General features: G+C 42.2%; 1 protein-coding gene across 3 annotated transcripts in view; it reads right to left on the reverse strand.

Moving 5' to 3' along the window:
- Positions 1 to 13,695, reverse strand: part of TRAPPC9 (trafficking protein particle complex subunit 9) — a 736,107-nt gene that overhangs the window by 694,028 nt on the left and 28,384 nt on the right. For 2 of the 3 annotated variants that reach the window (XM_058444536.1, XM_058444534.1), the window contains exon 5: positions 9,356 to 9,382. The exons of the other annotated variant lie outside the window; for it this stretch is intronic. In XM_058444536.1, coding sequence (XP_058300519.1) covers positions 9,356 to 9,382 — 27 coding nt within the window. The remainder of the gene's footprint in view (positions 1 to 9,355; positions 9,383 to 13,695) is intronic. 3 annotated transcript variants of the gene reach the window in all.

The raw sequence follows: 13,695 nt of genomic DNA on the forward strand, positions 1-13,695 counted from the left end.
TGGGTATATATCCAAAGGATTATAAATCATTCTACTATAAAGACACATGCGCACGTATGTTTATTGCAGCACTGTTCACAATAGCAAAGACTTGGAACCAACCCAAATGCCCATCAATGATAGACTGAATAAGGAAAATGTGGCACATATACACCATGGAACACTATGCAGCCATAAAAAAGGATGACTTCATGTCCTTTGCAGGGACATAGATGAAGCTGGAAACCATCATTCTCAGCAAACTAACACAGGAACAGAAAACCAAACACCACATGTTCTCACTCATAAGTGGGAGCTGAACAATGATAACACATGGACACAGGGAGGGGAACATCACACACCAGGGCCTGTCAGGGAATGGGGGGCTAGGGAAAGGACAGCATTAGGAGAAATACTTAATGTAGATGACGGGTTGATGGGTGCAGCAAACCACCATGGCACGTGTATACCTATATAAAAACCTGCACATTCTGCACATGTATCCCAAAACTTAAAGTACAATAAAAAATAAAAATAAAGAAAAGCCAGGTACAGCTGTCTTCAATGGTGAATTCTACCAAATATTTAAGGACAAATTAACACCAATTCTTCATAAACTCTTCCAGAAAACATAAGAGGAAGGAACATTAACCAATTCATTATATGAGGCTAATGTTGCCCTAATACCAAAACCAGAAAAAGACATCAAAAGAAAACTACGGATCCACATTGCTTATGAATATAGACGCAAGGCCGGGCGCAGTGGCTCACACCTGTAAACCCAGCACTTTGGGAGGCCAAGGCAGGTGGATTGACTGAGGTCAGGAGTTCAAGACCAGCCTAGCCAACATGGTAAAACCCTGTCTCTACTAAAAATACAAAAATCAGCTGGGAGCGGTGGCACATGCCTGTAGTCCCAGCTACTCGGGAGGCTGAGGCAGTAGAATCACTTGAACCTGGGAGGCAGAGGTTGCAGTGAGCCGAGATCAAGCAACTGCACTCCAGCCTGGGCGACAAAGTGAGACTCCATCTCAAAAAAATAGATAGGGCCGGGCGCGGTGGCTCATGCCTGTAATCCCAGCACTTGGGAGGCCGAGGTGGGCGGATCACGAGGTCAGGAGATCGAGACCATCCTGGCTAACACGGTGAAACCCCGTCTCTACTAAAAATACAAAAAATTAGCCAGGCGAGGTAGCGGGCGCCTGTAGTCTCAGCTACTCGGGAGGCTGAGGCAGGAGAATGGCGTGAATCCTGGGGGGTGGAGCCTGCAGTGAGCCAAGATCGAGCCACTGCACCCCAGCCTGGGCGACAGCGAGACTCGGTCTCAAAAAAAAAAAAAAAAAAAATGATAGATAGATAGATGGATGGATGCAAATATCCTCAATAAAATACTAGCACACTGAATCCAGAATGATATAAAAAGGCTTATACAACAAGATCAAGTGGGATTCAGCTCAGGAATCTAAGGTTAGTTTAATGTCTGAAAATTAGTAGAATAAAGGACAAAACCACATGATCATCTCAACAGACACAAAGAAAGCATTTGATAAATTCAACACCCTTTCGTAATGACACTCAACAAACTAGGCTGACCAGGCGCGGTGGCTCACGCCTGTAATCTCAGCACTTTGGGAGGCCGAGGCGGGTGGATCACAAGGTCAGGAGATCGATATCATCCTGGCTAACACGGTGAAACCCTGTCTCTACTAAAAATACAAAAAAATTGGCCAGGCGCGGTGGCTCAAGCCTGTAATCCCAGCACTTTGGGAGGCCGAGGTGGGTGGATCACGAGGTCAGGAGATTGAGACCATCCTGGCTAACACAGTGAAACCCCATCTCTACTGAAAACACAAAAAAATTAGCCGGGTGTGGTGGCGAGCACCTGTAGTCCCAGCTACTCGGGAGGTTGAGGCAGGAGAATGGTGTGAACTGAGGAGGCGGAGCTTGCAGTGAGCTGAGATGGCGCCACTGCACTCTAGCCTGGGCGACAGAGCAAGACTCCATCTCAAAAAAAAAAAAAAATTTGCCGGGCGTGGTGGCGGGCACCTGTAGTCCTAGCTGGTGTGGAGGTTGAGGCAGGAGAATGGAGTGAACCTGGGAGGCGGAGCTTGCAGTGAGCTGAGATCGCACCACTGCACTCCAGCCTGGGTGACAGAGCGAGACTTTGTTTCAAAAAAACAAAAACAAAAACAAAACAAAAAAAAACACGAGGCATAGAAGGGAATGTTCTCAACCTGATAATTAGGGCATCTGTGAAAAAGCCACAGCTACCATCATGCTTCACGATAAAAGACTCCCCCTACAATCAAGGATAAGACAAGTCATCCAAATTAGAAAGGAAGAGGCTGGGCGCGGTGGCTCACACCTGTAATCCCAGCACTTTGGGAGGCCAAGGCGGGGAGATCACGAGGTCAGGAGATCAAAACCATCTTGGCTAACACGGTGAAACCCCGTCTCTACTAAAAATACAAAAAAAATTAGCCGGGCGTGGTAGCGGGCGCCTGTAGTCCCAGCTAGTCAGGAGGCTGAGGCAGGAGAATGGCGTGAACCCGGGAGGCGGAGCTTGCAGTGAGCCGAGATCGCGCCACTGCACTCCAGCCTGGGGGACAGAGCGAGACTCCATCTCAAAAAAAAAAAAAGAGAAAGGATGAAAAACTCTCTCTCTTTTCAGATGACATGATCCTGCCTCTAGAAAATCCTAAAAAATCCACTAAAAAACTTTTAGAGCTAAGAAATGAGTTCCACAAATCTGAAGGATATAAAACCAATACACAAAAAATTGTTTCCATATACTTGCAATGAACTATGTGAAAATGAAATTAAGAAAATTCTGTTTACAATAGCATGAAAAAGAATAAAATACTTTTTATTTAACCCAAAAAAAATATAACCCCCCCAAAAAAGTATAAAATGGTATTCTGAAAACTCAAAACATTGGCTAAAAAAAATTAAAGAAGGTAAATGTTGAAAAGACATCCCATGTCCATGGATTACAAGATATAATCTTCTTAAAATGGCAATATTCTCCAAACTAATCAACAGTTTGGAGAATCTCTATCAAACCTCTGTCAAAATCCCAGCTGGATTCTTTGTAGAAAATGACCATCTGATCCCAAAATTCATACGGAAATTCAAAGGATCCAGAATAACCAAAACTATCTTGGGAAGAAAAGAACAAATTCAGAAGACTTATACTTCTCAATTTCAAAATGTACTACAACCTACCTGGGGTGGGGGAGGTATGGGTAATTTTAAAATTTATTTTCTTTACCTTTATTTTCTAAATTCTCTATAATGAAGACTTTTACAATAAGGAAAAAACATGGTTTTTTTTTACATTTTTTTTTCTTTCCAACTTTTATGTTCAAGGGGTACATGTGCAGGTTTGTTACATGTGTAAGTTATTTTTTAAACATGCACACCTACTCCTTAAAAAAATGTATAAAGAGATAAACAAATATCTAGTGAAAAATAACTTATAAATAAGAGTATATTTAAGTTTTTCATAAATTGAAAACTTAAAGCAAAAACCCATCAGGTTCCTAGGGAAATCTGTATAACATATAAAAACAAATTCATTTTCAAAAGTTCTAGTTGACTAATGAAAACCCAACAAACAAAGGGAAAATCACATTTGATAGTCAACTTTAAACACATGGAGAGGAAAAGGCCTAGAAATTACAGCCCCAGCCAGGTACTGTGGATCACGCCTAAATTCCTATCATTTTGGGAGGTTGAGGCAAGAGGCTCACTTAAGGCCAGGAGTTCAAGAAATCACAGCTCCTGTAATTCAGATATTAACTCAATATAATGGAAGGAAACCTTTCCCTAGGAGACAGTGGAATTCTGCACATAAGACAGGATAAACTCAGCCCAAAGTGCACTAGCCACAGTGATGATTTTTTAAATAGAATTCTAAAGTTAGAATAACGTTGAAAAGCTGCCAAATCCTCTGAAAGACAGAAATACATGCATGAACACACATATATATAAAGTCTACCCCCATGCTGCATATAAATGCTAGCTTATTTTTGTTTACTCATGGGCACTAATTACTTTAATGGAGCCAGAATATTTTAATTATGACAGGTAATCAATATTACATGACTTGTCAAATCTAGTTAATGAATTTACTCTGTTGTGTAACCATAATACGTCTAAGACATCTAAAAGCAGTGAAAATGCCTTTGTATGTTTTTGTTTTCTGGAAGTCTTTACAAAATTCCAGGCTTTTTCTATACATCTGAGAGATATTTCTATATGATTTTTTTTCCCTTATGAAACAAACAACAGATACTGTTGTCAAAATTCTGTCATTGTACGCAGTGACTGAAGACCGCCATACTCTAGCTAATCCGCTGGACAGTGAGGCTCTATGCCAGGCACTGAGTGAGGGAACAACAGGAAGAAAAGGAAGACAGCGACCCTGTTCTGGAAAGGTTTACAATCTGTGTCAACACTGGGGATTTTTTCCTTTAGTTAACGAAATGGAATCAATCAAATACTGTTTTTGAACTTTCTGTAGTCATGACGCTACTTTTATTAGTGTGATGACGAGAAAAGCCTTAAATGACTTTGTTATGTCAACTAGCAACAATCATCACCGGAGAGTAAGTAATACGGAAATTAACTGATAGCAATGACCCTGCCTACGTTAGACCAAAAATAAACCTACGCTGAACTCTGCAAGGTGAATGAAGAGATGAGGTCCCTCGTGACAAAAAAAAAAAAAAAAGGGCAAGAAATCAAATAAGCAAAGAGTTTTCAATAAATGATTCCCTAAAAAAAGCAACAGATGGCCGGGCGCGGTGGCTCACGCCTGTAATCCCAGCACTTTGGGAGGCCGAGGCGGGCAGATCACAAGGTCAGGAGATCGAGACCATCCTGGCTAACACAGTGAAACCCCGTCTCTACTAAAAACAAAAAATTAGCCGGGCGTGGTGGCGGGCGCCTGTAGTCCCAGCTACTCGGGAGGCTGAGGCAGGAGAGTGGCATGAACCCAGGAGGCGGAGCTTGCAGTGAGCCGAGATTGCGCCACTGCACTCCAGCCTGGGCGACGAGTGAGACTCCGTCTCAAAAAAAAAAAAAAAAAAGCCATAGAGTATGGTGGTTAAGAGGAGTGCAAACTCATGAGTCTGAATGCCCACATCACCACTTACTAGCTATGACCCTCAGCGAGTAAGAGAACCTTCCTGCATCTCAGTTGCCCCGTTTATAGCCTAGGGATAACAACAGTACCTGTCTCCTAGAATTGTGAAGATTAAATTGCTTTAGGTGTAAAGTTTATATAGAGCATCTTAAGTCGTAGATATGACATCAAAAGCACAGAAATAAAGAAAACATAAACTGGATTTCATCCAAATTTAAAACTTGTATGCTTCAAAGGACACCATATCAAGAGAATGAAAAGATAACACACAGAATGAAAGAAAAATTTTGCTAATCATATATCAAAGGACTCATATATAGAATATATAAAAAAACTGTTACTGGCCGGGTGCAGTGGCTCACACCTGTAATCCCAGCACTTTGGGAGGCCGAGGTGGGCGGATCACCTGAGGTCAGGAGTTCGAGACCAGCCTGGTCAAAATGGTGAAACCTCATCTCTACTAAAAATACAAAAATTAGCCAGGCGTGGTGGCATGTGTCTGTAATCCCAGCTGCTCAGGAGGCTGAGGCAAGAGAATCGCTTGAACCCGGGTGGCAGAGGTTGCAGTGAGCCGAGATCACACCACTGCACTCCAGCCTGGGTGACAAAGCAAGATTCTGTCTCAAAAAAAAAAAAAAAAAAAAAAAAACTGTTACAACTCAACAATAAAAAGACAAAAAGACAACCCAATTTAAAAATTGGTAACTATCTAAATAGATATTTTTTCAAAGAAAATATAGAGATGACAATAATCACACGAAAAGATGCACATCATTAGCTACAAGAGACATGCAAACCAAAACCACACTGAGACACCAGGTCACATACACCAGGATGGCCACAATCAAAAAGGTAACAAGTATTGACAAGGATGCAGAGAAATTAGAACTTGCATTCATTGCTAGTAGGAATGTAAAGTGGTACAGCCACTTTGGAAAACAACCTGGCAGTTTCTGAAAAAGTTAAACTTTGAGTTACCACATGACCCAGCAACTCCCCTTCCTAGGCATACACATAATAGAATTTAAAACATATGGGCCAGGCACAGTGGCTCACACCTGTAATACTAGCACTTTGGGAGGCTGAGGTGGGATCACCTGAGGTCAGGAGTTCAGGACCAGCCTGGCCAACATGGTGAAACCCTTTCTCTACTAAAAATACAAAAAAAATTAGCCAGGCATGTTGGTGGGCACCTGTAATCCTAGCTATTTGGGAGGCTGAGGCAGGAGAATCGCTTGAACCCAGGAGGTGGAGGTTGCAGTGAGCCAAGACCGCACCATTGCACTCCAGCCTGGGCAACAAGAATGAAACTCCATCTCAAAAAATAAATAAATAAATCAAACAAACATATGTCCACACAAATGCTTATAACATCATTATTCACAATAGCCAAAAGGTACAAATGATACAAATGTCCCTCAACCAATGGATATGGAAAAACAAAATGTGGCGCATATATATATACATATATATACACACGCATATATATACACACATATACACGCATATATATACACATATATACACACATATACACACATATATACACATATATACACATACACATACACATATACATACACATACATATACACATATACATATACATATATACACTATATATACATATATACACATATACACATATATACACATATACACATATACATATATACACATATACACATATATACATATATACACATACATATATACACATATATACACATATACACATATATACACATATACATATACACACATATATACACATATACATATATACACATATACACATATATACACATATACATATATACACATATATACACATATACACATATATACACATATACATATATACACATAAACTCTCCTCAACATGAAAATGGAAAAAGCAACTGAGTCAACCAAAATTATCCAAAAGATCATTTTATGTAAAGTAGTTGCTGAATGTACATGAAATGTTTAGAAATTAAATTTAAAAAAAAAAAAAAAGAGGCCAGGCACAGTGGCTCACGTTTGTAATCACTTTGGGAGGCAAAGGTGGGAGGATTGCTTGAGGCCAGGACCAGCCTGGTCAACATAGAGAGACCCCATCTCTATGAAAAAATTTAAAAACTAGCTGGGCATGGTGGCACACACCTGTAGTCCCAGCTACTCCAGAGGCTGAGGTGGCAGAATTGCCTGGGTCCAGGAGTTCAAGGGTGCAGTGAGCTAGGATCGCGCCTGTGAATAGCCACTGCACTCCAGCCTTGGCGGCAGAGTGAGAACCTGTCTCTAAAAAAAAAAAAAGAAAAGAAATGAAAGAAAAAAAAAACACAAGAAAAAAGAGCTTTAAGAATCATTCCACTTTAAAAATGCAGATAAAGAACACAAAGGCCTAGCTGCTAGAAATGCTGGGAGGGGAAGCTTAGTTCTTAGGATGAGAGATGGAGGAGCCCCCAAAAACCGTGAAACTCTTCTTCCGGTTTTGGAAACGGTGGTGGGGAAAGCGGGTAGGAAAAAAATTTGGAAACAGCTTGCTTCAAACATTATGTCCATTTAAAACTCAAAAATCAAATGAAAGTGATGTAATTTTGTGATAGCTTCATATGAATGGGTTTTCCGGGAGCTGAACAATTTTACAACCCCTGAGAGAGTGTTAGCTATTCAGATAGAGAGGCTGTGAAGAATCAAACTGCATTGCTCCTAGGAGCTAGGAAGATTCCCTACCAGCACTGTCACTGCTAATACATTTGCAAGGATTTAGAAAGGACCAACACTTGAAAGACAGACATGATTTCAGTAGCGAGTCAGTCCTGATACAAAGGTCCCCACGAGCAGAGGCCAGAAGGCATTAGCAGGAACTGGGGTGGCCTGGAATGCAGGAACCAGAATGTGGGGCCAGGACAGCATCTCATTCTCTTTACTCGCTCTCCCATTGGTAAAGAGAAGTCGGGTCCACACGTTTCTCATTTGGGACCATTACAGAGGATGTCCTCACACACCAAACACTGGTTTCTGGGTCCTTCCTGGCAGTTTTCACCTCTACAGCAGAACCTTGATGCACCCTTGAATAACAAAGCCCCACAGAATCTCCTCACTTTTCCTCCCAGCACTCTAAACTCAATTTCACCTCTACACAACCTTATCTTGAAAAGCGTCGGAAATCTTTTTAAAATGCCTTATCTCGACAAACACCTGATTTTTCTTATAGCTCTAAGCTACTTCTATACGGTGTACACATCTAATTCTCCTACAACTAATGCGATTGACACACTGCAATTCAGTATTTTATAGCAGGCATAACCAGCCAAACTGGGGCTCGGCAACTCATACTGGTCAAATACCAGTACATTCAACATCCATTTCATTTGTCATCAGTGTTGGCGGGGCTTTCAGCTCTTCAGTGGCATGAAGTCTGCCCGCCTGACTGTCCCCCAGTTGTCTTGTCATCAGCAACTCAGGTCTCCTGAAACCAAAACTAAGCATTTGTTGTCCTTTCTCTACCCATTCCACAAATCCCATCAGGAAACTTAGCCACTGGCCTAGAGAAAGGAGTGAACGCAAATGTTAAAACCAACGCCTGCAAACCTGAGGCAACTTCATTTCAGAGCCAAGATGCACGAGGAGATGAAAGCAAATGTGTTAGTCACAAAGCCTGTGTAAGCACAGCCATCTGATTTCAATTCTAGGCTGTTTTCATTTGGTATTATTTACCCTGTCATTGTTTCTCATTAAGTCAGAAAATAATAGAGCTTATCATGAAATAATTAAGCACTGTAATAAAAGAGGTTTTTGCTGTATTAATTACAGAAGATATTACGAGGGGAAGAAAAAACTGCCTCTGTAAAAAATACGAGATTTCTTTCCCTGTTAAGAACACACAGACGAAATGCAGTAGAGAATTAACTCACATGGAAGGGAGCACAAGCCACAAATTAGAGGAAAGTCATGATTACAAATGAATTCAAAATTAACAGGACAAACATGCTCAATGCATTCAAAGAATTAAAGGCACAATTCTCAAATCATTCACTTAGCCATGCTAGAGGAAGAAGCCTCCTCTTCAACAGACAACATAAAGCAACGGGGTGCCCATCAAGCAAGGACCCCACCAATCAATCATCAAGCTTTTAACAGTTCTGATCTAAAGTTACTTAAATTTTAACCATTCATTCACATCACCATGAAACAAGCACTTAAAAAAAGAACCAAAAGAAACTAAACACATAGATCATGTACCTGGATCAATGAGAACTTCCTGTGCCCCTGGAAGAAAGAACAAATTATGGTATTTTATTTGGAAAACAAAACTACTTTTAAAAATAACTACTAAAATACATTTCACAATTCACATCACCTAGAGAAAAATCTGACTTGCATCTGATCAGAAAAGCAATTCTGAGGAACAGTATGTTGCAAGTTTGGTGCCTTTTTGCTTCAGACAGGAAAAGAGTAAAGAAAAGCTACTATTACTCATACCCTAAACAAATTAAGTGCCTCCTCACCTCTCTGCCTTTCCACTTTCTATGTTCATGCTTCAGCTCTTCTTTTTTTTTCCTCTAAGACAGAGTCTTGCTCTGTCACCCAGGCTGGAGTGCAGTGACGTGATCTAGGCTCACTTCATCCTCTGCCTCCCGGGTTCCAGCAATTCTCCTGCCTCAGCCTCCCAAGTAGCTGGGACTACAGGCGTGCGCCACCATGCCCGGCTAATTTTTTTTTTTTGTATTTTTAGTAGAGACGGGTTTCACCATGTTAGCCAGGCTGGTCTCAAACTGCTGGGATTATAGGCATGACCCACCATGCCTGGCCTGCCAGCTCTTCTTAAACAAGTATGAGAATTCCTTACTTCCATAAATAAGCCAAGTGACAAAGGATTATTTGTGCAAATGTATGTCAGCAACCTAGAATGGGGGAGAAAAGGTGCCAGTAGCTCTGTGGAACTTTTCACAACCCCCTAAAATGCATCTCTCTCTCTCTCTATCTCTTATCTCTCTCTCTCACACACACACACACATGCACACACATGCACACACACACAGAATAACTGGACACTTCATCAAGTTAAAGATTTCCAACTTTTAGAAGGTAGCTTTGTAGTTAGTTTAAAATACAAAACTATTAACTTCACTATTATGAAGAAACTTTTGAAAGCCTTGGTGGTCTGCTAAACTACCCAAATATCTGTGTGATCCAATTAGACTTCTCTATAGAATGCAATTTCCCATCATGGCAAAACACACCTCAAGAGGTACTGGTTCCAAGAGTCATGTTTATCATTAGCTATTTTCATTTTTAAACATGTTAAGAAGATTCAAAAAGGTATATCCCAATAATCTTATGGAAATAGCACATTTATTAAATCGTCTACACAGAGAAGAGGCCCCATGATTATGGTGCTATTTAAGAGCTATTTTGTGTACAGCCATCTCTGTAAATGCAGACTAAAACTCACTGCAATCTTGATGCCACCATTAAAATAAAAAGCAGGTGTTTTCCATTGAATAACACCTTTATGCCAAGCATGATGCTTAACAAATATCATGTATGACCTTCAGAGCAACCCTATAAAGTAAACAGATATTAGCCCTCACTGCCTGTGGGGAGACTGAAGCCCAGAGGAGCCAAGGGAAGCCCCCTCACCACACATGCCACGACACCACGTCCGAGGTCTGCACTGGGCAGACATTCAGCTGCACAGACCTTGAGGAAGTCTGGATTTCCAGATAACCCTACAAACGTTTTGTTCTGTGAAGAACCTGGCCAAATATATTATACTATGCCACGTCCTTTAGGTAGGGGATATGAGTTAAACTTTTGATGCCCCAGAGTTATTATCACAATCATCAATCATTTGACTATTAGTATCATCAGCCTCTAGTGGACTGATTTCACATTAACCAAACTTGTAAGAGACCGATGCAGGAAAACTGGAGGTTTAACTATTAATGTAACAGGAGACACAAAATTATCAATCAGACCGAAATATCAGGGTTCAACGATCAGCACATTTTCTCCTCAAAGGCCAAATCACAGGCAGGAGGTAAGTAGAAATCAGGTCCATACGTCTCATTTGGGACCGTTACAGAGGGTGCCCTCACACACCAAATGCTGGTTTCTAGGCCCTTTCCTAGTGGCTGTCACCTCTACAGCAGGATCCTGACACCTGAATAACAAAGCCTCACACCATCACCCCTGCCTGTAAAATGAAGAGAGTGAGCCGATGTTTCAGTTTGTTCCTGTTCTAAGATGCGCCTCTGTGAGCCTCTGTCTTTTGTTTATATTTAGGGGCATTAAAGTGTTCAGGTGGGGAACTGAATACCATTCCCTTCCCTGAAACAGAATTCAGTAGTTGTATTTTGTTGAAATACAAATCAAGTTCATCTAGAAAACTCTACTTTCTCTGAACAGGAGTTTTCTAGATGAATTTGATGGACTAAAGTTCTGTTACATGGAGAAACCTGCTGCCTACACAAATGATTAATGCAAACCGCAGTGCACTCCCTGTGGACAGTGGCCAAGACACAAATGCCAGTGCTGCATAACTCTCTGTCCCACCCTTTCCACACTGGCCAACCCCCTGACTGATGTACAGATGTACACATGGAACTGTAGATATGCTGATACCTTTAAACCCCTGAAGCCAATCTACCAAAGCTTGGCCTGACTGCCAGGGGTTTTTTTGTTTTGTTTCTTGTTTTTCTGTTTTTTGGGTTTTTTGGGGTTTTTTTGTTTTTTTTTTGAGACAGAGTCTCACTCTGTTGCCCAGACTGGAGTGCAGTGGCACGATCTTGGCTCACTGCAACTTCTGCCTCCCAGGTTCAAGCGATTCTTCTGCCTCAGCCTCCCGAGTGGCTGGGACTACAGGCGTGCGCCATTACGCCCAGCTAATTTTTTGTTGTTGTTGTTGTATTTTCAGTAGACACGGGGTTTCACCATATTGGCCAGGCTGGTCTCGAACTCCTGACCTCGTGATCTGCCCATCTTGGCCTCCCAGTGCTGGGGTTACAGGTGTGAGCCACTGCACCTGGCCAACTGCCAGGGTTTAAATCCCAGCTCTGCCACTTACTAGCTCCATAACCTTGGTCAAGTTCCTCAACCTGTCTATGCCTCAGTTTCCACATCTGTAAAACTGGGATAATAATCCAACCTACCTTACCTGGTTGTTGTGAAGATTAAAGGGTTAAATTGGTTTATGTACAATGTGTGTAGAGGCCAAGGCGGGTGGATCACTTGAGGTCAGGAGTTTAAGACCAGCCTGGCCAACACGGTGAAACCTCATCTCTACTAAAAATACGAAAATTAGCTGGTCATGGTGGTGCAAACCTGTAATCCCAGCTACTCAGGAGGCTGAGGCACGAGAATTGCTTGAACCCGGGAGGCAGCGGTTGCAGTGAGCCAAGATTGTGCCATTGCACTCCAGCCTGGGCAACAGAGTGAGACTCTATCTCAAAAAATATATATAAATAAAAATAAATAAAATGTCTGTAGCACATTTTAAATGTTCAACAGATGTTATCAGCCGGGTGCAATGGCTCGTGCCTGTAATTCCAGCACTTTGGGAGGCCGAGGTGGGCAGATCACCTGATGTCAGGAGTTCGAGACCAGCTTGGCCAACATGGCGAAACCCTGTCTCCACTAAAAATACAAAAATTAGCTGGGCGAAGTGGCAGGTGCCTGTAATCCCAGCTACTTGGGAGGCTGAGGCAGGAGAATCACTTGAACCCGGGAGGCAGAGGTTGTAGTGAGCCGAGATCACGACATTGCACTCCAGCCTGGATGACAGAGTGAGACCCCATCCCAAAAAAAAAAAAAAAAAGTTATCTGTTATAGTGATTTTACAAATCTCCCTTCTAATCATCCTTTGTATTTCCTTGCTAGTCTAAATAGCAAAGGAGATCCTTATTTCTGTGTCTACGAAGAAAGAACTGTCACCCCATGACCTATTTAAACTGAGGGGGAAGATGGCACTTGTTCTTCACTCCTCTGGTTTCCATAATAAAGGCTTTGTCCTAAGCACCACTGACCTCTTGCCCATCCCCATTCCTCCCCCACCCAAGTAGAGTGAGGTGTGAGATGAGTTTGGGAGACATGCTGGGCATGTGAACCCCTTCTTTCGCCCTTGGGTGCTGCGCTCAGGAAGCGCACAGGATGCTCTGCTCCACCATGCCTATGGCTGACAGGGAGAGGACCCCTTGTAGGAAGGTCTGCTGTGGCCCACCACCAGATCTTGGATACACAGTAGTAGGATGCCCATTTTTCTGCATCCCTCAAGTTCATGGAAAATGTGGGGGTTGTTTTTTGTTTTTTAAGGCAAGGTGTCGCCCTGTCGCCCAGGCTGGAGTGCAGTGGCAGAATCTCAGCTCACTGCAACCTCTGCCTCCTGGGCTCAGGCAATCCTCCCAACTCAGCCTCTTGAGTAGCTGGGACTATAGGCACACGCCAACATCCCAGGCTAATTTTTTGTATTTTTTGTAGAGACAGGATTTCGCCATGTTGCCCAGGCTGGTCTCAAATTCCTGGGCTCAAGCGATCCACCCACTGTGGCCTCCCAAAGTGCTAGGATTACAGGTGTGAGCCAC

This window comes from Hylobates moloch, unplaced genomic scaffold (genome assembly GCF_009828535.3).
Source record: "Hylobates moloch isolate HMO894 unplaced genomic scaffold, HMol_V3 SCAFFOLD_9, whole genome shotgun sequence".
Lineage (NCBI taxonomy): Eukaryota > Metazoa > Chordata > Mammalia > Primates > Hylobatidae > Hylobates > Hylobates moloch.